General features: G+C 36.4%; 1 protein-coding gene across 3 annotated transcripts in view; it reads left to right on the plus strand.

The window, feature by feature from the left end:
• The window catches only part of SORCS1 (sortilin related VPS10 domain containing receptor 1), a 757,576-nt gene that overhangs the window by 421,574 nt on the left and 311,037 nt on the right, over positions 1-24,965 (plus strand). For all 3 annotated transcript variants that reach the window (XM_056804202.1, XM_007479039.3, XM_007479040.3), the window contains exon 3: positions 3,603-3,702. In XM_056804202.1, the coding sequence (XP_056660180.1) occupies positions 3,603-3,702 (100 nt within the window). The remainder of the gene's footprint in view (positions 1-3,602; positions 3,703-24,965) is intronic.

The raw sequence follows: 24,965 nt of genomic DNA on the forward strand, positions 1-24,965 counted from the left end.
ACTTAAGCTCTTCACTCACATCTTTGTATTCTTCTGGGCACTGTCTACTTTATAGTGTCCTTCCTAAAAAGTGACTTATAGATCTGAACACAAATCCTCTAGTGAGGTCTGATCAGTAGAAGTATGACCTAGAGAAAAGAGCATTGTATTTATCATCAGAGAACCTGGGTTCAAATCTCACCTCTCTCCCTGACTCTTTAGCCCTTCTTCATTTCATCATTTGTGAAATTATAGCTTTGAAAGAAATAACCTCTAAAGTTCCTGCCATCCCTAAATCTCTGGTGCTGTGAATATTGACCTACTTATGCCTGCATACCCTGCCTCTGGTAATGTACCTGAAAATCTCATTGGCTTTTTTGATTTTTATTGATTCACATTGAGCTTATAGCACATTGAGCCTTCTTTGAAATAAAATGCTATTGGGACCTCCCTCATCTTGTACTTATAAAACTGATTACTGGAGAACAGGTTTAAAGCTTTACATTTGTTCCTATTCCATTTAACATTTCCTCTTTTGATGACTTCTCTCAATGAAATAACAAATATGGTCCTTAGCCCTAGTAACTGTTATATTAAACCCAAAGTGTTTGCTGGTAAAAATCTGGTTGGATCTTGGTTCTGTCTTCTTCCATGTTCACTATCTTTTCTAGCTTTTTAAAATCATGTATTTATTTGAGAAATATTACATAAATATCTTCTAGTACTCCTCAAGTTATTGTGCACTAACTACTAGGTTACATTTCCCTCTCCCTCCAAGTTAAAATGCCAACTCTGAAGATAAAGAACCATTTTTTTCACTCTTTTTCTGTCCTCAGTTCCTTAGTTCATATTAAATACATGCTTTCTGGATTATATGTCTGGCTGTTGATAGAAATTCTAAATACTATAGTAACAGATTCCTAAGATCTAGATGTTGGATATCTCTAAGTTGACCCTGAGGGGTAAATAACTACTTACTTGTCTTTGTTCAGTACAGCCATTCAGCTAGTTCTGAATTCATCTAATTGTACTAGGTAAATCTCTCTTTCCTGCTAAATTTGATAGCATTCATGTCTATACCATTTATTTGGTGCTTAAAAAAAATCGATTATTTGGTATTATTACCAGGGTAAACATAAGCTCCTTGAGGGCAGGTACTGTTTCTTTTCTGCCTTTGCCTTCCTGATGCCACACTCAGTTCCTTGCACAGAGAAGATACTTAATAAATGGTTCATTAATTTGAAATGGGCATCTTGTTACCTGGGCATAAATTATCTCTTTAATTAGGTCATAAATTCTTCAGGGATTCTAGTATCTCTTTTTTACCTCTAGCACTTAGAAGAGTATCTCACACACAGATAGAGCTCAATAAATGATGATGATGATGATGTTATAATCTTGGGCAACAATAATTTCTTTGTATATAATGCCTGTGTTATTCAAAGTAATGTACTATATATATGTACATATATATATATATATATATATACATGTGTGCATCTTCTTCATCTGTGAAATAGGGATAAGATATAAGATTCAAAGATGACATCATTTTTCCTTGATCATACAGTCATCAAAATTTTTTAAAACATTTGAACACAGAATACAAAGGAAGAAAAAATAATTTTTGCCCATGTTATGTTCACATACTCATGGGAAGACAAGTTGCAGAGATATGTGTGCATGTCAGATACAGAATAGCTGAAAGGTAATTTTACAGGAGATAGCTCTAGCGGCTGATGGGAAAGAGGATGGGGACCAGGAACAGCTTCCTGTAGATGTTGACATTAAACTGAGTCTTGAAGGAAGTTAGGGATTCTAAGAGGCAGAAGTGAGGAGAAAGAGGAACCTTTCTGGCATGGTGTATGTATGTGCAGAGAGTGGGGAAGAACAGCTAGTGCAAAGTCTCATGTCTTTGGAAAATTGAGTGTCAGACCTAAGATTCACAACTTCATTAGGAGACAACTAGGTGGCTCAGTGAATTGAGTTCCAGACTTAGAGATGGGAGGTCCTGAGTTCCAATCCGTTTTCAGATACTTCCTAGCTGTGTGACCCTGAGCAAGCCACTTAAATCCCATTGCTGACTTTAAGATGGAAGATGAGGATTTGAAAAGGAAAAAATATATGTAGCTGGATTTTTCTAGTGTGTGGAGGGGAATAATTTCTAAGAAGACTAGATAATATAGGAAAAGATTTATATATGGAAATTTAGAAATATTGAACAGATTTTGGATTTCCAGTTGCTCTATGAAGTAATAGGGATCCTCTAGAATTTATTGAGTAGAGGGTTAAAGAATCACTTTGGTAGCTAAGTGGTGGCTGGATTAGAGAGAAAAGAGACTTGAGGTCAGAACAATTTGAAGGTTTTTGTAATTATTCAGGTGAAAAGTAAGTTAGTATTTGCATGTAGCTCTTCTCACTTCATATTTATTTCTAGTACCTCACACTGCCTCTATTATGGATCAGAGATATGACATCTCTCACCACAATCAGGAATGGACAACACTGTTTTCCCTTATGCTCTTCTTGATTTAACCACTAACTGAGACAATTTAGTCAGTGTGACAGTATATAAATATGATTTCTAAGAATAAAGTAGAAGCATATAATTTTTCATCCCTACCTGGGACAATTTAAGAAATAGTCTTTATGGTGTAGTGGAAAGAGAACTTTGGAGTCATCATATAGGGTCAAATCTTTTCTCACCACTTATTAGCTATGTGATCTTAGACAAATAACTAACCTCTTGGAAATTAAATTTTCCTAACTGCAAAATGAGTAAGATGAAGTGATGGCTAAAGGACTTTGCAGCCCCAGATTCCATTATTTTAGGAATAAAAAAAGTTAATTGATAATCAAGAAAAATCATCCCTCCAATAGTAAGGATTATATAACAAAACAAAACAAAAAAACGAAAAACATAGAACAAGTTCCTTAGGAAGATTTTTGAACCTTACTTACATTCCAGATAGACATGTGTCTGGGATTGAGATGATTGCTGGTTACTACCTGGATGGCCTTATGCAAGTGATTTCCTTTTGTACCTCAGTTTCATGATTTGTAAAAATAACAAGGTCAAACCAGATCGCTTGTGAGAGCCCTTCTGCCTTTTAGACTACTATTCTGTATTTTAATGTAGTTGAAATGGACTGGGTGACCTTTGGAGATCTTGACCCTTTGAATTTTCTGATTCAATAGTGAATAAAAAACATAAGTAACTTGACTTGTCTATTAGTCTGAAGAATCATCTCTCAAAGAGTTTTAAAGATACAGAAGTTTACTATCTCTCTCTAACCCAGCAATCAAGGATCACAATCAGATTTTTAGCAAATACAACGGAAATGCTGAACTCTTTTTCTTTTGAATTAATCACTCTTTATGCTATATGGATACATTAAAGAGCAGTAGAAAGATTGAGTTTTAATTTTTACCAATCCAATTTAAATGCAAATATTAACCACTCACATGATGCTACTGTGTACATAATTAAACATCATTATATACTACATGAATCATTCAGAAATCTCTTGAGAGCCATCCTGCTATGTAAAACATGCATTACATTGACAAGCAGCCAAATGACGTGAGCTTCCACACTCATTAATGCTCCCTTTGAATTATAGGTCAACAGATTATGGGACAACCTATGAGAAGCTGAATGATAAAGTTGGTCTGAAGACAATTTTGAGCTATCTCTATGTCTGCCCTACCAATAAGCGCAAGGTAAGAGACTATATTTTCACATTGTTCCTTATTAATGATGTGATTCCTGTCTTGGCTGGCTAACCTTCCTAGCTTCCTAAAAATCCATTATGGTGAACCTGGGAATTAGAGATGCAAAGACAATGTAAAAAATATCTGACACAGAATAATTTTTCTATCAGCAGCTGAGACTGTTGGAGGGCAGGGGAATGGGTGAATCATTACCATTTCAGAAAGGCAGCCAGGGGGAGTGAATCTCCCAGAGTGTGCTGCTTATGTTTCTCTTCTCAGAACTTAGAATAGTTAGTCACAATGATCATAATGAGACCTGACAAGGCTCAGTGAAGAACATGTGAGTGCTTTTCATCAGATGCCCCTGCATCTCCCCTGATGCAGAGTAAATAGTTTAATAAGAATTTAAGTGGATGCATTATCCCAAGGCAGGTCTGAGCTTTCTTATCTAAACTTTGTTCAGCTTGGACATTTACATCAGATTATTAGAGCTCCGTTGAAAGAGTGAGTACGTTTTTATAGTTTATAGATGTAGTAGAGAGTGCATATATATATATATACTTCTGAGCAGGTCTTGTCTCAAGGAGATCTGGGGTTTTAAATCGCGGAACCTCTGAGTTAGAAGGGAAGTCAAGCAATAGTCATTCAGATTTTGCCTGAGATACCATATTGAAAGGGTAATCCACTAACTTTTTTTTAAACCCTTACCTTTTGTCTTAAAATCAATACTGTGTGGTTCAAAAGGTGGAGAACTTTAAGGGCTAGCAATGGTGTTAAGTGACTTCCCAAAGTCACACCTTTAGAAAGTATCTGAGGGCAAATTAGAACCCAGGACCTTCCTTCTCTGGACCTGGCTTTCAATCCACTGAACCACCCCGCTGTTGTCCTCTAATTTACTAACTCTTGAGCCATTCCATTTTACTTTTTTTATAGAAGATACTTTTTTTCATTTTTCCTGATATATAACCTAAATTTGTCTCTTTCAACTTCTTCCTTTTTCTCTTTATTCAGCTTTCTTGGTTAAGTGGAACAAATAAAACATGTGAAATTCTTTTTATTTGGCCCCTCATATCACAGTGGTGCACTTGACTATGGGGAGGGATTGATGGTTGGAGACATTACTCCAATTTTGATATAAACTAACATTATGAAAATTAAACTCCAATTATTTTTCTTGACAAAAATGTTATTAAATAGAGGGATAAAATATGGCCAAGATCTCCTAGGTGGGAAAATTCAGTTTATTAATGCAAATCAGCACCTCCTTTGCAACTGAAAGTATTAGAGATTGGCCCAGAGTGCTAAAAAGCATTTGTCCTGAGTCATAGAACCCAAGTATATATCAGAGTCAAGACTTAAATACAGGTCTGGATTTTGTAGCCAGTTCTTCATCCATCAGGCCATTCTATTTCTCTCTAAGAAAAGAAACAGTATTAAACTGGATCAGGTCAGTGAAGAACACTGATCCCAATGTTTTCTTCTCACAGAAGTATCAATTATTATTTTTTTTTTTAGTAAGAATTCATGGTTGCTGCATTCCAAACACTTTAGACAAACTCTTGACAGCTAGTTAGGAGTCTATCACCTATGAATTAACCACCCCATATTAATAATCTATTCCAATTTATCCATAATTTGAAGAACTTCTCTAGCTTTTTTTCTTTTTCTTTAGGTACTTAAATACTTGGCTCTAGGGAAACTAGGAACTTCCATTTGGAATATCTACACCTGATGGAAAGATTAATGAAATTTAGAAGTATAGTTGTCTCTAATCTTGTGGTTATCCAGCTGCCATCATAGGTGCAGTGATAGTCTTAGATTCTGAAGGTAATTTTCTTTGTGGCTTTCTTGGATAGAAGATAAATGGGATAAAACTAACAAATGCAGCCCCACCTTCTCTTTCTATGACTTGACCAGGATTTATTATATTTCTCAGGGAATAGCATAGCTGGCTAGTTTGGATTCTACTTGGTTTAGCTACATAGCAGAATTGATCAGGTTCTTGAGCTTTCCATGATTAACTGGGGAAGCCAGGAGGGGGGGGGGGTAGGGTTTGGGAAGGCATTTATCATAGACATTTAACTGTTCTTAAGACTTGACAGGTTCCAGTTTTCAGAGAACCAGCTGCTCTGACTGAGAGAGGACATATTGTTGGGGGCCACTCCCTTTCCAGTAGCAGAGGTGGGCCCAGTCCATTTAAATCACAATACTTAAAATGAGCCTAAGAGGAAGAACCCCTTCCTCTGCTGATGAATGAGATTTTCAGGGTCTTTTTGAGATGCTGATAAATAGAAGAAACATTGTAGGACAATGAAGGTCTTTACAATCTTGAGGAAATCAATAAAGTTGGCATAGCAGTATATTTGTGTACAATTTCTCCACTTATACTATTAAATTTATCATCATGAAATATGTATTTTGTACCCAGAGGGACACACTCAAACCAAAGTGAGAAAATAAGTAGGCATTCTAATTTGGGGAATATTTCTCCCAATCAATGGAGTGAAGGGGGGAAAAAGGAAATGGAAAGTGAAAGTAATATTAAGTGGGGAGTAGGAAGATTTAGATTTACTTCTCTCAGTTCTCACAGGACTTTGATTATAAATAAGATCACTTTGGCAGTCATGTTAACCCCTCAATGCCAGTGGGCTCCTCTCATGAATTAATACCCTGAATACACTAAATCAGTTAGCCCAGATTAACTATACAGTAAGCACTAAGAGGAATCCTACAATCCACTGGATAAGAGAACCAGTTTCCAAAAAGAAATCTGATGGCTTTATCTAACAAGATGAAATTGAAAAAGAATGAATGAAAATTTCTGAATTTAATTTCAAGAAATCATTTCCTTTAGGACATAATGAAAGGAATGTGGACAGACAGCATACTGTTCTTGGGTCAGTGGGGAGGGGGAGACTTTGGGCTTGATTTTCAGTTTAGCTTGAGGCAACAACAGTGATTATCTGACTAGATCTAAAACTAATGAGATCTTAAATAACATTAACAGTAGGTGAATACCCAAAAAGAGAGATGGTAATCCCATTGTAATCATACCTAGTCTGCCCACATATGGAATGCTGCATTTACCCCCAAGAACTGTATTTTAAGTGGAATACTCTCTAGACTGGACAATGACCAGAAGAGGAGGGACCAGTAAAAGGAAGAAACTTAACCTTTGATGAAATCATAAATATCTCACTTGGAGAAGAGAAGATATAAGAGCACATGATGGTTGTCTTCAAGTTTCTAAGGGTCTGTAATGTGGAAGAGGCATTGGATTTATTCCTGTTGACATCAGAGGGCAGACTTAGGACCAAATAAGTACATATTCACTTACTCAGAGTTATCCCAAAAAGTAACAGGCTTCTTTGAGATAGTGAACTTCTTAATTCCTTGAATAACAGAATTAAATATTCTTTCAGGGATATAAGAGAGGGAAATTTATATTTATGGTTTAGTTTGGAGTCTGACTTTTAAGCTCATTGTCAGTCAAAAATAGTTTTTTATTATTTTTAAGTAGCATTAGGACTAAGGACACATACACACACACATGCACGGTATAAAGCAACACTGCCATTATCAAGGAATTCACATTTTAATAGAAGAGATAATCAAAGGACTAAAAAGATACAAGTATATATAGTATAAATGGGAGGTAATCACTCTCAGTGAGAGAATGAGGGATGAAAAAAGGCTAAAGGAAAGATGCTTGAAGAGTGTTACATTAGAGCTAAATCATTAAGGAAAATAGGGAAACCATGAGGCACAGGTTAGGAGGGAATGTATTCTGGTTTTGGACTAGAAGCAAAAAAAAAAAGCACAGAAGCATTTAGAATTAAGATTATATAGTTTTTGAATTCTAGAGATGTAGTGACAAGAAGACCCAGGTTTAAGGTCAAGTCCTATCTCTGAACTAATATCAGCTGTAGGACAATAAGCCCTCAAACTTTCTTTTTCTCGGGCAGCTCTCTGGAATTCCAAGTTGTAGTCAGCTGTTGATAGTTGGTAGATAGTTTTCTCAGACTGGGAGTTACCCATTCCCAGAAAACCACAAATATAGACAAAAAAAATCTAAATTCAAAAAATGATTCCTACTCATTGTAGACATACATACACCAATAGTGCCTTAGTAATTTCCTCCCCTAACCCATATTCCTTCTTTCGTATTCCTATACATTTTTATTTTATTTATTTATTTATATAAATATATTTATTTTAGAATTGAAATTTTACACACTCCCTCCCCCAATTTATTTTTTGTTTTTTTTTTGTAGCTGTGTTTTACTTTTTCATCATCATGTTTGCTACTTTGTGGGGTGACTTAAGACATTCATTAAAGGCATTAAAAAAAGGACAAGAACAAAAATAGGACATAATTTATCATTTAAACTACATATCAGTCATTGCCAGGGGTGGACTACAAGCTTTCACTAAATTATGGCATCTTCTGAAGGATCAGTCCATAACAGTTGAAACTGGTGATCAAATAAACCAATAACACATAAAATCTCAAATATCAGAGTCCTTAAAAAGCCCCTTTTCAATAATGCCTTTCTCCCTTTTCCTGAAGTAAATGAGCCCCTGGGTCTGTGATAGATGAGGTGGGCCAGGAGAATCAGCAGTGAGTGGATCCCACTGCCGAAATTGAGCCAGTGCAGTTATTCGTCATTGGGTCTCTGAAGGTGCGAATCCCCAGTGTATGATAAATCCTGAGGCTTGTTGGTGTCAGGAATAGTTTATCGGTTAAGTAAAAACAGTCTGTTATGAAAAAAAAAAAAAAGTTGATTTAACAGGTGCCTGTAAAGAGGGGCTTGGGAAAGTTGGAAGGAGAGGTTGTAGGAAAAGGATTTGAAGGGATAATACAAATGTAGCTTAAAAAAAAAATCAGTGCTTATATAGCAGTCTCACTCTTAAATCCCCCCAAGTTTATTTGTATTCTTTCTAAGAGGAATAGTTCTTTATATACCCACTGTTTATCTCCTGATGATTTCCTCTCCACTGCCCAACCAGCTTTTTAGCTACTCTTTCTTCTCTGTGTTTTGCATTTTGATGGAGTAAAAAATGCAAAAAAACACAAGTGCTTTTCAGTTGGAGAAAAAAGTGCTCAAAAAGCTACTGCCACCGTTATTTGCTGTCAGAACAGGGTTCAGCACACAGTATTCTCAGTGAAGGCAGAACCTTCATACCGTTCCTTGTGCTTTCAGCAATACTCCCTTCTCCCCTCCAAGTCTGTGTTTTCTCTTGTTAATTAATAAAATTCCAGTTGATAGCATCTTCCAGAATTTTCAGCCTAAAAATAGAAGCCAAACTTTTCAGCAGCCATTGGCTATTTCCTGAGAGGCTTTTGGTGTGGGCCAACATTAAGCATGGTTTGCCTTTTCTCCAGATGCGTATACTGTAATCACTGTTCTGGATGGGGTTCACCTTGGAAAGATGAATTCAATTAATTACTCTGGCTCATTCTTCTTAATTTCCTGAGTGTACTTACTACCAGCCATCTTTTAGCTATCAAAACCATGTCTTCAGTATTACTTTCTAAGCTCAAGAAAGGCAAGATGAAAGTGGACAAGAAGCAGACTAAATGGAATTCGCTGTTTTGTCATATCTGGTAGAATGATCAAATCAAAGATTTCAGGAGCCAAAAAGGACACACTACCTCATTTTACAGATAAGGACAATGACTACCAGAGAGGGAAAATGAAGGTAGTTGAGGTCCTCAAGTAAATTGATGTCAGAACCACTCTCTTTGTTTGCACTTAGAGGCTGAGGAATAACTTGTGGAGTCACCAGAAATAGGAGCAGACCCATTTATTTTTCTAAATCTTTCTAAGTAGTATACTAAAAAAAATCTAAAATGAAACATAAAATAGACAAAGAAGCAAAACTCCTTTCTGATTTGATCCCTTCTGGGATAAAACTTGAAATTTCCTATCTTTCATTTCAGGAAGAGCCTGATTAATACTTAACATACCAGGACTTTTGCATAGTCCTCACTGAAAATTATTTGGAGAGGCCAAAGGGACCTGTTGTATTGTATCAAAAGGAGTGTTTTACATTTCCCTGAGCTGACATTCAAGGCTTGCTTGTTCTGCCCTAACTCTTTTATCTCTCCCTTTTGTACACAAAACCAGCCATTTGCTACTAATCTTTTAAAAACCATGCATGTCTCATTCATAAAGAAATGATGCATGCCCACCCAAGGAGGCCACTATTTAATTTTCTTTTCTTTTTTTCTTCTTTTTTTTTTCCCAGTTGTTGATGAGAGAGTGATCTGTAGGTTACATAGAGTAGGACAATAGGGCCAAAGGGGAGTCAATGAAACATAGGAAGGGAGATATTGAGAGAACCTTTCTCAGGGGGAGCTTCATTCTTGGGTATTAAAGAACTGACAGGTGTGATTCCTGAGCCACTTCAGTGATCTTTGAAAGGTTGTGGAGAGTACAGAGTTGGAAAAAGGGCAAATGTTGTGATGATTGAAAAAAAAACAGGGAAAAAGGAAACCCATGAACTTTTTATTTCTGACTAACCTCTAGAATCCATTACTAAAATGAGAGTGAACATCTAGAAGAGCAAAGGTGGATCACAAAAAAAAAGCCAAAATGAGTTTGACAAGAACAACTAACCTTATTTCTTTTTCGGTCCAAGTTACTAGACTGCCAAATTCCTTAGGGCTATGCTGTAGATATAGTTTACCACATTTTGTACGTAACATTTTATAAAATCTTTCAAGATTTTGGGGGTACATTTGAAGAGATGAGTTCAGCAGTGGTTAGATGACTAGACTCAAAGATGAGGTACTGAGATGCTATGGAAAAAAGCGGTAGACTTTGAGACAGAAGCCAAAGAGGACTGGAGTCTGCTCTAAACAGCTTTGGAAAGCTGATTGTTAAATTTTAAATGCGAGCATTTAAACCTCAGAAATCAGAAAAAGTAAAAAAAAAATCAGTTTGTTTTGTTGATTGTCTAGACTTGAGAAAGTGATGTGAAAATGTTAATCATGAAGATTAAACTAAGAAATGCATAGTTTGCTTTTGTTTTTGTTTTTCTGGATAGTATGCTTTAAACATTTATTAGCACAACATTCTGCAGAGGATTTGGGCTTGTTTTCTACCTGTGATAGTTAATAGTAAATTGATCTTGGACAAGTCGCTTAAACTCTATGGACCTCAGTTTTATCATCCATAAAATGAGTATCTTGAATTATTTGAAGTCTCATTCTTCTCTTAGTGTCTAATCCATGCTTGGTTGGATAAACTCTGATGCTATTTTAGGAGATGTCTAGTGGAGTGCCTCAGGAATCAACTCTTGTTCTTGGTTAGCATTTTTACTAATAAAGGCTTAGGTAGAAAAATTGTTCTGTATTCTGATGATCCACAGCTTGTAGGGGATAGATAAATCTTACAAAGTCTTACAAAGTTAGAACTGTTAAAGTTCTGGGTAGGCCAGATTATTTCAATGAATCTGAAAAGATGTAATTTGATAGAGATAAATGTCACATCATTTTAACAACAAAAAAGAAACAGAAACAAAATTATTAATTCCCTAAATACAAAAGCAGGAAGCATCAGTAGACTACAATGAAGATGAAAAAGACCTGAGGCTTATAATGTACCATAAATTCATTATGGGTATAACCGAGCAGCCAAGATTTCCAATTCCAATGTGCTCTTTAGCTTCCAGGACTAGGAGAGATGATAATCCTAATGTATTCTGCTGTAATCAGACTACACCTGAATTATTGTGTTCATTTCTGGTGCCACATTTAAGTAGAACACCAAAAAGATGGAGAGTTTCTAGAGAAAGATAGCCAGAATGGAGAAAAGATAAGAGCTCATGCCAGATTAGACCCTATTGCAGGGGAAATTTAGCCCAGAGAAATGAATGCTTAATCTGGAACCTCCAAGTAATTAAAAGACTGTCTTGAGAAATAAGTATTGGATTTGTTTTGCATATTCCTGAAAGGCCATAGCTAGAAAAAGTACGTAGAAGAAGCAGAGACACCAATGAAAGCTTTAACATAAGGAAACATTTTCCTGGGAGGATTATTGGGAAATAGCATGCACGCCCCAACAGTGCTTCCCTGTTGGATATCCTATAGAGGCCATTCTTGTCTAAGGTCTATTTAGATGAGCTAGCCTTTGAGCTCCCCCCAAAATGTTAAATTCTTTGCTTCTATGATTTTATAATGCTGTTAATGTAGACCTGTGTCTGCTAACATGGCTACCAAAGCTAGTGCCTTCTTAGTTCTGTTTCATGTTGGGATGAAATGAGACACTCTCAAGGCACCAAATAGTGAAGAAGATGATGTTTACTTTGTCCTAACATAGCAAGGATATAGAACGAGCATATAGTGACATTTAATTTCTCTAGACACTGCCCCACTCAGTCGATTTAAAAATGAATCTGGTCAGTCAATCAGTTATCAATTTGTGTGGTCTTAGATACTCACAAAGTCTAAGAAACAGCAACTAGATATGGATGGAAATATTTTTGTCCCTAGACTTGGAAGCTGGGACCAATCAGGTTGCATGGGGGCAGAAAGTTGCAACAGGGTCAGGGTAAGTATATCAGGATGGGAAACTACTGACCTAGTACATGCTGCTTCTTGATGATAAGTTCTAAAGAGCTTCTAGAGTATCTTCTATCATTTGGATAACTAGAAAAACTTCCTGTCATGAGTAGTACTGATGAAAAGGTTGTAAGGGGAAAAACAAAGCAAAAACAGACTGAAAACAAAAATAAAATGTGGAGAAGTACAAAAGCTAGAAATCCTAAGCCTTTCCTTCTTCCTTCAGAAAGGGAAATGATAGGGGGCCACTAGGTCTTTCAGTGGATTGAGAGCCAGGTCCAGAGATGGGAGGTGTTGGGTTCAAATCTGGCCTCAGAAACTTCCTAGCTATGTGACCCTGGACAAGTCACTTAATCCCCATTGCTTAGCCCTTACTACTCTCATGCCTTAAAACCAATATACAGTATTGATTCTAAGATGGAAGGTAAAGGTTTAAAAAAAAAAAAGAAAGGGAAATGATACAAAATCTCTTGCCTTTTAGAATCTGCTTTAGAAGGAATTTCCTCCTCTTCTACTATGTCTAAATAAAGACTTTCCCTCACCCTCATCTTCTGACTGAGAATTACCACCAGACAGCTAAAGGATCTCCTTTTTTCCAAGTAAATACACACCTAACCATAGCTATAAAGCAACAATTTCATCTCCCTTGCTATTAGAAAGCAAGGTACCTCCCAGCAATACTACTCTTTCATCTCCCAAACCTTTTCTGGTAAGAAATTCCCTGAATTTCCAAAGAAAAGAAAGCCCACCAACTAAGTAGACCAGAGGTACCAAGTCTAAGGAAGAGCCAGAGAAAATCAACTAGAACAATATCCAAAAACAGTCCATTTTTATCAGGTAAGTCTTCCTGGAGGTTGCATCCAAGAAACCACTGAACAGACAAGTCCTTTCCTTTTCCCAGATAGAATTAGTCATGGACATGGTTTCTAGATCGTTGGACACCTGATGTTGGCAGTCAGATACATAATGATGCATGCTGTAAGTTGGAGCAACTTTTTCACCCTGAGATAAGAGAGTTCCATTTTTCCATTTGGGTATTGTATTAGGAATAATGTCTAATTCTTAGGGGCATCATATGGCTCTGTGGCCATCACATCATGTTGTCACCCACCAAATGTCAAAATTGACACTGGACCAGCTCCTCAATCTTTACTATTCTTTTAATAATGCCAACCTATTTTTGTTTGTTTAGCATGTCTCTGATGGGTGTTGACATGCCCCCAAAATATACAGTTAGAGGGATCAGCAAAATTCTTCAATTGGTCCTGATCCCCAAGGAGAGAGCCTTTAATTACTCCCGTGCTCTCTAGACCATTTGGCCAGATCCATGGCCACTGCCTAGTAGCTTTTATCTGAAAATCTTCCTTACTCCATCCCTCAAAGCTTTTTCACATGTCAGCCATGTAGCCTACAGCTTAGCCAACTGGAAGGATTTGCCCACACCCCTATTCCCAAAGTAGTGACTACTGAAATCCCTTTGTATATATTCCTCATTTATAATGGATGGAACCATCAAATAAGAAAAAAAATAGTATTCCTTAGGATGCAGGTCCTTGTAACCTAGAATCTGTGAGGTCAGTGGAAGAAGCAAAGTTCTCAGGTCTGGACTGAAGGTCTCAGTCTTTGGTATAGTCACCAATATTTATGAAGAGCACCAACATCTGAGGGACCCAGGCAAGTATGACTTCTAATGTACAAACTTCATTCAGAAATAGAAGTTCCTTGTGCTCTACCTATCTTGCTAGAGAGACCACCTTGCATCAAACAATCCATAATAGGCAATTCTAGACAAAGAATGAGCCTGTGTCATCTCTTCAGGTGCTACTCTGGCTCCAGACAGAGGCAAGCAATTTCTTTTCAAAAGCAGTATAGTGAGGGGCAGCTCTGAGGAATTTGGAATTTTAGATACCTAACAGTGGCCTCACCTTGCTGCCTACCAAAGGTTCCACCTACTTGATCTTTATAGACAGAGACCCCAAGGAACATGGTCCTTGCAGAGGGCCAAGGAACCAAGGGGAGGGATTGCTGCTGGCCAGCACACTTTACAGATTCCAGGTCTGTGGCCTGTTCTGCAGTTTAAAGGGTGCAGATTTTGGGGTGGCTCAGAAAATGGTGTTCATCAGGACATGGTAATTTTTCCAAATCTGAAGAGTCCAGTGAATCTTTGGAATTCCTTCTTCTATAGTGAGGAAGCAAGTGTGAGTCCTTTATTGTGCAATGCCTGTAATCTGCTGGGCTTTCCCCTACAATTGCCTGAGCTGGCTAGACTCTGGATTTTCCTAGAGTTGATTCACACCCTCCTTTCCTCTCCTTTGGGCCATCATCTGATCATGGGCCTCAGTTGATGTGGCTTCCACTAGCTGACAACATACTATCATCAATACAGTGGTATCCACCATGCCCATGAGAAGGGTTGCCTCTTACTACCACAATGTGGTAGTAAGGAGAGTTCAAGTAACTTAGGGAAGAACAGCAAAGGGAGACTGGACTTCTCCAGTAAAAGCAAAGTATTCCTTATGTGTTTCAGCCACAGAAACAGAGAAAAGGCAGAGACAAGCTTGATAGCCCCATGCCCCTGCCCTAGGCCTGGGCTATTTAGACCACAACGACAAAATCATGAACATTTATAGGTAGAGATAGAGCTGATGTTTTTATTCAGCTTCTTGTAGTCCATTAAATTTACCAGCTACCATCTGCCTTCCTTACCGTCACTAGGGAGGAAATATCTTATACACCCTCCCCAGAGACATAATATTATATTGTGATAACTACATGGGGTGGGGGGGGGGGGATCAGAGAACTAAGGTTTCCATGTGTCCCTACCCACAGCAGCATATCTAGAGGCTGCTTGAAAGAGTGTACAGCTACTGAGCCTGTAGCTTCCCTTCCCTTCCATGGTCCTTGGTACTACCCTGCATGATACAAATGGGGCTTGGGAAGACACCTCAGGCTTGGGTGGGATTGAAGACTGGAGCAAAGGTGCTTATGAGCAATGATTTGGTGCCATTTTGTTTCTCTGGCCATAGCTTGGGGCCCTCGTGGCAACTTGAGCACCCACCAAGTCTGAAAGGCAATAACTACATTTCACTGGGACAACAGATGTCTAATCTCCATCCCTAAACATGAAATAAAGATTTAGGATTTCTCCACTTAATTGAACTAATACTGGTATGCAAACAAAATAATTCAGACACACAAACAAGTGTGCTTTAGCATGTGAATGATGCTATTTGGCGGCCTATATTGGTCAAGGTGCCTGAATAACTCAACTTTTCACTTAGTGCTGCATAGACATTGTTCTACAAAATACTCTTGAAAGGAACTAGGTCTTTTGCATTATTAATGGAGAGGGAATCTTCATGTGTCTCTTTTATTCCTCAGTAAGCATTATATCTATCAGATATTAAATCTTAACTGGACTCTTCCTGAATTGAAGAGTCTAAGGTGACAAGTTCTAGCCCAGAAAGGACTAGAATTTTTTGGTGATTCTAAATTGTGATGGTGGTGGTGGTGGTGATCATGCTAATTTGTACATATGTGTATTTAGAGAAATTACTTTAAACTTTTTTTTTAAATAGCAACATTGTCCCTGAGTTTATTTCAGATGGAATCAAAATTACCAGGATGTTACTGTTACTTTTAGCAAGATCCTTACATATCAAAGTATATATTTATTTAATTAATTTATAGCATAGTTCATATTAGGCTTTTAATAATATTAGCATGAATTATAATTCATTTAACTAAAAGAGCATTTATTCAATATGTTACATATTCATTATGGTAGTATATAAAATATATAAATATAGGTTATTCTTAGTTCTTCAAAATAAAGGCTTTTCATGAAATTATTTTAACATGAACTATATAATAAATGTTCAATTGGTTTATGAATTTAATATTTAATGAAAATGTTAAAAACCCAATATGAACTAATTCTTTAGTACATATTAATATACACTATGTAATTACTATATACATAAAATAACTATATCCCATGATAGAGAATATATATGTAATTACTATGTAAAATTTGTATAGCATATAGTTGCTATTTGCTTATATTGGTTATTTAAAATACATATTCAATTTTTTAATGTAAACTCAAGTTCATTAAAAAAACTTATATACAACCCAAATCAATGGCCTCCAGGAAGGGGGAAGGAAGGAAGAGGAGACAATTTGGATCTCATAACTTCAGAAAACTTATGTGGAAAATTATTACCTGTACAGTTACAGGTAATATTACCAAAAAACACATGATAAATAATACTACTTTTTTATGAGTATGATTTTGCTGTTGCTTTTGTTTTTTAACCCATTTAATAAATGGGACAAATCCAAGCCAAAGAAAATTTATTTACCTGAAGTTACACAGCATATTAGAAAAGGAAAAGCAAAAACTAAACTAAACAAAATATTTATATGATGCTTTAAGATTTGGCAAGTGCTTTAAATGTATTATCTCATTTGATTCCTACATCAATCCTATGAAGTGATTGATAATATTATCAATCTCTTTCTAAAGATGAAAAATGAAAGACTCATTTGAAGTAAAATGATTTTTTTCCCAGGGTCACTCAGCTAATAGGCATCTGAAACAGGATTTAAATAGGTTCTCCTGACTTTTAAGTTTGACACTCTAACCTATGCCACTATTCCTTAAGAAAACTTATATTGTATCTACTGATAATATTGTCCAGCTTTTAAACTGCTTTGTAACTTGAAATGTTGAATTGAGGTTCACAAATGCTTATTATTATTTGCTATATAAGAACTTCTACCATCACCTCAGTTGATTGTTTTTCTTTAGATATACATAAAATTCAGGGAGAATTGATGATGTTGCTTTCCTCAATCCGAACCATTGGTTGCATGAGAATGCTGTTAATTCTCACTAGCTTAATATTAGATATCCTTCTATTATTATACTTCAGTGGAAATCGGATGACTTTTTTTCCCCATCGTGGTTGAGAATCCCATTCATTTAAAAAAGAGGTTTATTTAGTGCCTGAATACCTGAGGTTTTCATCACTCTCAATGCTTGATATACTCATAGCATCTAGAGCATTTATCTCCAACAAGAAGACCGTACTGTCCCTATGATAGATAGAGATAGATATTGGTCAATATAGTAAATTTGCTATATTTACTATACTGGAGATGTTTCACTCTAATATATCAGACCCGCCTCCAGCCTTCTCTCAGTGCTATCAGTACAACAAAGCAAATGTCAATAAATCATTTAATAGAACTACTTTTCTTCCCTCAAGAATTTAAGAAAACAATGCCAGCCTCAGAAAATGAAAATAGTATCCTTTTAGACTTATGACCTTTCTCGTGATGATAACTTTCTGACTTTTGTTTGTTGTTCCTTCCATTTTCCATTTATTCTTTTTTCCTTCGATCCTTTAGTTATTTGCCTCCATATTTTCCCAGACTGACTAACCTCTTACCCACTTCTCATTTCAAAGATCTTTGGGTCAACTGTGACTTAATAGATTTTGCTGTGGAAGGAATCTAATACTGGAGTTTGTGAAGATTCAGTGGACTTAAGTCTTGGTTGGTGAAAGGGACCAAGATTTCAGATATGTGATTAAGAATTAAGTGACAGAAGGGAAAAGTGTTGTTTTTGTTACTTGGAGATGTATATATTTGTGTTTGGGAGCCAGAATACTTAGCTTGCTTATGAGTAACAACTTCCTCATGCCTGTCCAATATTAGCTAAAAAACTTATATAATGAATGGGGGGAAATGTTTATATAAAGGGGCAAAGTAGAGAGGGTAAAAAAAAAGAAAATAAAAAATCCTCAGAGATAATGGGGGTCAGGGGAAATTTGAGGCAGGAAGCTAAATGTTCTTAACTATCAATTCCATTTTCCATCTCGCCCGACACCCCACCTTCAGACCCTCCTGAAATGCTGGGCTCTAATAGATGAATTTTCATCTTCCCTTGCCACCCCAGGTAACCAAGACACTATACAATTTCTAGGACATTTCTACACCATGATACTACCCCAATCCCTTTACAAGTTGTCTCCCCCATTAGAGTACAAATTCCATGAGGGAATTATTTGGATTTTTATCTTCTGAGATTGGCCCAGGATGTCATATAGCAATTTCTTTTTTAAAAATGTCTTAAGGAGGGGGAGCAGCTAGGTGGCTCAGTGGATTGAAAGCCAGGACTCATAAGTCCTGGGTTCCAATTTAGCTTCAGAAACTTCCTAGCTCTTTGATCCTAGGCAAATATTTAACCTCAATTGCCTAGCCCTTACCACTTTCTGCCTTAGAACCAATACTTAGTATTGATTCAAAAATGGAAAATAAGTAATGAAAAAAAAAGAAAAAAAAGAAATACCTCTTAAGAGGCAGATAAGTGGTTCAGTGAATAGAGAGCCAGGCCTAGAGATAGGAGATCCTGGATTCTAATCTAGCCTTGGAAACTTCCTAGCTTGTGGTCCTAGGCAAGGCAATCAATCCCAATTGGCTAGCCCTTACCACTTTCTGCCTTAGAGCCAATATTTAATATCAATTCTAAGATGTAGGTGAGGTTTAAAAATAAATAATAAAAATGTCCCATCTACCTATATATGTAAACATCATGCATGACTTGGCTTTTGAGGGATATCCCTGGTTGAATCTCTTCTTCCTAGTCTCAATTTGGAGATGTTAGAACTGGTCCTAGTGGGAGGTCTGTGTGCTACTCTGATTTGGAGATGCTGTCTCACCCACCTCATTGTAGGAGGCAGGGATGAAGGCATGACTTAGTTTGAAGTGTCAGTCCTGGCTCTAATATAAGTAGTGCATTGAGTTTCTTTGGCTCCCTTCTCTTGCTTCTCACTCTTTTGGGTTTCTTCAGTTAAGTTGTATGGAGTTCTACTTGGGGCTTTCTCTAAAAGCACATGCAGTGAAAGAACTTATTGCTTTCAACATTGACTGTTTAATCTAATTCATCTAGTCCCATCCTATGAACTCTGGTAATGGTGAATTTCTACTGGCATCATTACCAAAGGGTATTATTACATTTGACAGAGATCATAGAATTCACTGAGTGTGTCTTTGGGACAGATGCTATGGCTCTAAGGCTGCAGTCTCCTCTAGCCATCCATCCACCAATGAAGAAAGAGTAAATCTCTCTGAGATGAAATCCTGAGGAATTTTTAGGAAGCCACGCTATCCAAATGTATAGTTTTACATTGTCTCATCTTTATTCTCCATCCAGTTCTGAAATTGGCCCAGGCTTTCCATAAAGAGCAGCTGACTGCTCATACCACACACTGCTGTGTTGTGATTCAGTAAACGTGAGCTCCATTGGGATCTCTGTACCTTTTCCAAGAGGCAAAAACTATCCAAGTTGACTTGAATAATGAAGTTGTTTTGACTCACTGAGGCTGTCCAGGAACAGAACAGAGCTTGTGACTTGAAAATAGAGGTTGTGTCTTTGGGAGACATCATCCAAAGGATGGAGAGAATTTACTTTTCCTTGATTTCTCTTTTCATTTATATATCATGTCTATCTTCCTTATCCTGAGATTATTTAAGTAACATTTTTTTTAAAAAAATTCTCTGCTGGCTAATTCTTTCATTGTTCCTTGGGACCAGGCCTTTTATTTTCCCATTTAAAGTACATTACTGACATTTACAAACTCCCACCAGTGGACTCAGTACATTACCACCAAAGACAACCATTGTTCCTAGTAACTGACCTTTACCCCTTGGGCACCAATTAAAATCTGTTGCTTTTTCTTCTTTTAGTATTTACTGTAATTGGAACCCTGGCTCAGGGCCAGGTACAAACTGATATAATACAATACTGCCTTAGTACATTTTTTCCATAAACAAGAAGAAATTGACAGAGGTATGTACTTTGTAGAAAGAGAAATGCTAGACAGCAACAGCTAATGATGGTTTTCAATAAGTTATCCTTTATGTTAAAGGAAATGTAAAGAATAAGTTAATAAAACAATTTCACATAATCACTGAATTTGACATTTGGGGAGTCATTCAGTTATTTGGTATAGGTTATTATTAGGACAACTCATTTAGAGGTAGAGATACTTTTTTTTTACTCTATGGAAGATTTCCAGAGGAATTTAAGCCCTAGGATCCTCAAAACTATAGAGAACACTTTTGTTCATTCATTTCCAGTTTGTGTTCCAGTCTGCATGACTCCATTTGGAGTTTTCTTGGGAAAGATGCAGGAGTGATTACCTATTTCCTTCTCTAGCTCATTTTATGGATGGGGAAACTGAGGCAAACAGGGTTAAGTGACTTGCCCAGAATCACACAGTTAGTAATTGATTGAGATCAGATTTAAACTCAGTAAGATGAGTCATCCTGACTCCAGGGTTGAAACTCTATCCACTATGCTACATATTTGCCCCAAATATATACTTTTTCTTCCTGTACTACCCTTCCTGAGTGATAGAAACTTAGAGCTGATTGAACCTCTGTTCACATGATCCTTAATAAGAGATTGGTTATCCAGGCTTCTCTTGAAGACTTTCAATGATAGAAAACCAATTACCTGCCCTTCCCAAAAACAATTCATTTCACTTCTCTATTTATTAGGAAATTGCTTCTTATGGAGAAGAAAAAAAATCACTTCCTTTTAACTTCCACAAATTGGGCATAGTTCCTTCCTTTTCTTTCAGGGAGATTTTATCTAATCCCTTTTATACTCAAGAATTGTCCAAATATTTTAAGGCAATAATAGTTGTCTTCAAATTTTCCAAATTCTAGTCTAAATATTCCTAGCCCCTTAAATTGTTTCCTTTATTGGCACAGTTTCTAGCATTTTTATATTCTTGGCAACTTTTCTCTGGACATTTTCTATCTTGCCAATGACCTTCCTGAAATAATGTATCCAGAATTGAACACCATACTCCAAATGAAAAGAGGCAGTTAAGTGGATAGAGTACTTGAACTAGTATCAGGAAGACCTAGATTCAAATCCCATCCCAGATACTTACTATCACCCTGGATAAGTCATTTAACCTTTCTGAATTTTAATTTCTTCATTTCTAAAATTGGTATTCCAAGAATTATTATGAGAATGAAGTTATGGTAATTATTGTTATGGTAATTAATAATAAAGTACAGTGGGATCATCACTTTCCTCATTTTGTTCTTATTTTCCTAATTGCGATGTTGCTATTGCAGTGTTGGCCCATGATGATCTTAAAGTCTTCTAAAATTCATGTATCCTTTTTATCTTAACAGTTGTAGAGGCACATTTCCCCTATCCTGCACTTGTCCATTGATTTTTTTTTTACCTTAATGCAGAATTTAATATATAAGTTGACATTAGGGCATTTTGAACTGGAATAGTTTTTTTGTTTTGTTTCTTTTTGTTTTGGTTTCCCTGAGATTAAAACCATACATCTTTGGGAAAAGTTGTGTATTCTTTTGATCCAGAGCATTATAAACTTATAGGGCTATGAAGGACTACAGTGTTTAAAGTAAAGAAGCAATACCTGGACCTCCTAGAATGCAGGAATTGATGCTAGCTTGCTGTTTAGAGCTGAATTCTGCCAATAATATCATAAGCAGAAATAGTCTTGGAGTTAACAAAACAATCTGTGATTTTAAAAAAATGTTGATTTAAGGAAAGGGAAAGAGAACAATATTTCTTCTTAATTTTCTCCCTCTGCACCTGCTCCCGCACCCCAATCTGGCCCCCTGATAAGCTTAGAATTCCAGATCCAAGTGAGTTAAAGCTTGACAGAGAATGTAGTCACAGGGGTTTTATAGAAATATCATATCTTCCCACTGTATCAACTCTGTATTGTTTGTTCTACAAACAAAAAGAATGCAATTAATTCTTTGATGTGCTGAAGAAAATAGCTCCAGCAGCTTTTCCTCCCTCTCTTCTCACACAGCGCACATGCACATGTGCACACACACACACACACACACACACACACACACACACACACAATTCTCCAGAGGGGACACTTTTTGCCTTTCATACTCTTTTCTGTTTGGGGAAGACTTTGAGATGGAAGTTGTCTTTCTACTATCAATTCCTGCTGCCCAATAATTGATAGAAAAGGGTTGAGCTTATATAATAAAACAGCTAGTAAAGTTATCAACCCCTTGTTATTTGAAACATATGGTAAAACTCATGGTTCATCATACTGCTTCCTGAGATGCCCAACAAGGATGGATCACAAGAACATGAGAAATAGCATAACTACTTGGGAAAAATGATTAAATTGAACTGATTTGTTTTTTAATATTTCTTTACTTATTCTGAAAAGATCATTGTAGCAGCAAGAGGAAATGATGCCCCCTTATATGACACAGGTTTACCTTTCAAAAGTCATTCCACATATTATCTCATTTGATCTTCAGAATCCTTTTGAGTTAGGTGGAAAAGGGATTACTATACTGTCCTTGTATAAATGAGGAGAGTAAAGGCCTGATATCTCAAGTGATTCACCCAAGGACACACAACTGTTAAAAGTGATAGCACTGGAACAATAATCTAGGTCTCCTGGCCTCCAAGCCCATGCTTTCCCCATTACAATGTAACAATTTCCAATCATAGTTTATGTTTTCATAGATTTCATTGATTTCAGGGTACTCTTTTACTACCCTTCTTGGGGTTAAAGACTTTACTTCTTTGCAGATTCATACTACCCCAATAAACCTCACCTCTTCGAGTATGATTTATATTATGTAAGATAAAATGCAGGGCACATAGAAAATAAAAAAAGAAAGCAAACTGCCTTTCATTTTAAGTCTGGTTGTTATAAAGCTATTCTGGCTCCTGTTTATCATTTCCTGATTAAAGCACTTTGACAGTCTTACAGGATAAACTCCTTGTGTATCCTCTGCAGAGGACACATTGCTATATTTTTGAGGATGGGGGTAAGCAGATATTTTCTTTGGGATGCTTTTGATGAAAGAAGCTAGCTAAATGAAATGACCATTGGAATATGTTATTTTGAATTTCTTTAAATTTTAAGAGAGCATATAATTTTATTTTTCAAGCAGTGATTTTTAAAAATTAATCTGTCCCTCCCTCTACCTCTTTCCTTCATTGAGAAAATTAAGGGGGAAAAAATCCCTCATACATAGTTCTGCAAAGCAAATGTTCAAAAGTATATTTCTATTTTAAATTCATTACTTCTCTGGAAATAAATGAGTAGTACATTTCAACTTAATTCCTTTGTACTTTGGCACATTCTTTTGGCTTATCATTGTCTTTGCACTGATCACAATTCTAATGTCTTTTTAAAATGTTTTTCTCTATAATATTATTGTTTAGTGGTTTTCAGTCAATTCCAACCCTTCATGATTTCATTTAGGGTTTTCATAGTAAAGATACTAGAATGCTTACCACTTCCTTATCTAGTTCATTTTACAGATGAGGAAGCTGAGGAAGACATGGTGAATTGCCTAGGGTCACACAATTAATAAATGCCCGAGATCCAATTTTCCAAGCTTTCCTGACTCCAGGCCTGCACTCTATCCATTGTGCCACTGAGCTGTCATCTACAGAGTTACCATTTTATAAATGATTCTAGCATTGCTCACTTTACTTTGTATCAGTTTATAAATATCTTCTCCGTTTCCTCTGAAATTGTTCTTTTATTTCTTGTGGTACAATAAGGTTCAACTGCTTTCATGTGGCATTTTGTTTAATTTTGTTTTATCATTGGTTTAATCATTCCCCAATAGGAGAACACCTTCTTACTGTCCAATTTTTGGCTAACATTGAAAAGTTGTGATTGATATTTTTGGTCCATAGATATCATTTGCCTATCTCTTGGGAATCTATTGCTACCTGATTATTTTCTCATTTCATCTGGTATTCTCTACTGACATTGCTAAGAATTTATATATTGCTAATGAATAATGAATTGATGTGTTGATCCAACTGAAATAATACAGTAGGGTGACTTGAATTTTGAGCGATTTCCCCAATAGCAGGAATGATTTGAACTGAACAACTATGTCTTTCACTCCAGAACCATTTGTTACTGATGAAATGTGTTTTTGAGATGGCCAAAAAGGATTGGGAATTAATTCTATAAGTGAAAAGGCCTTGGATTATATGGAGTGTTCAGAGAAAAGAAGATGTGAGTTTTGTTGTATTATGCCCTAGTGAGTACACATTTAGAGTACCTCATTTACCTCTGGATACTGAAAAGCTAGAAGCTGTCCAGAAGAGGCATGATGAGGAGGGTGAAGGAACTTAAAATCTGGTCATATGAAGATGAGTAGAAGGAATTGAGGATGTTTAGCTTAAATAAGAAAAGACTTATTCAGGATATTATCACTAATTTCGAATGATTAAAGACATCATGTGGAAGGTTTTGACTTCATTTCTTTGGTTTAAGAGGGAAGATCTAGGACCAAAATTGGAGGTTAATAGTGAGATATATGAAAGGCATATAAGGAAGTTATTATTGATTTATTAAACACCAATTTTGTGGCAGGCACTGAGTTAAGCATTGACAGAAACAAATATGAGACAGACCCTTTCCTCATGGACCTCCATGGGATAGAACCCTAATAGGACAGACTGGCTAAGTAGTAAAGCTTTGCCCTGGAAAGTCCTAGGGATGAAGAGATGATCCCTAGGGCTATTAATTGACCCACCTTTTCCAAAAGCAATGGTAATTTTATACTGACTGATTAGATTGTTGTGTTTAGAACAGGAAGTAGATAAGAAGGGGCAAAAAGGAAGTAG

The sequence above is a fragment of the Monodelphis domestica genome, chromosome 1 (genome assembly GCF_027887165.1).
Source record: "Monodelphis domestica isolate mMonDom1 chromosome 1, mMonDom1.pri, whole genome shotgun sequence".
In the NCBI taxonomy this organism is placed as follows: domain Eukaryota; kingdom Metazoa; phylum Chordata; class Mammalia; order Didelphimorphia; family Didelphidae; genus Monodelphis; species Monodelphis domestica.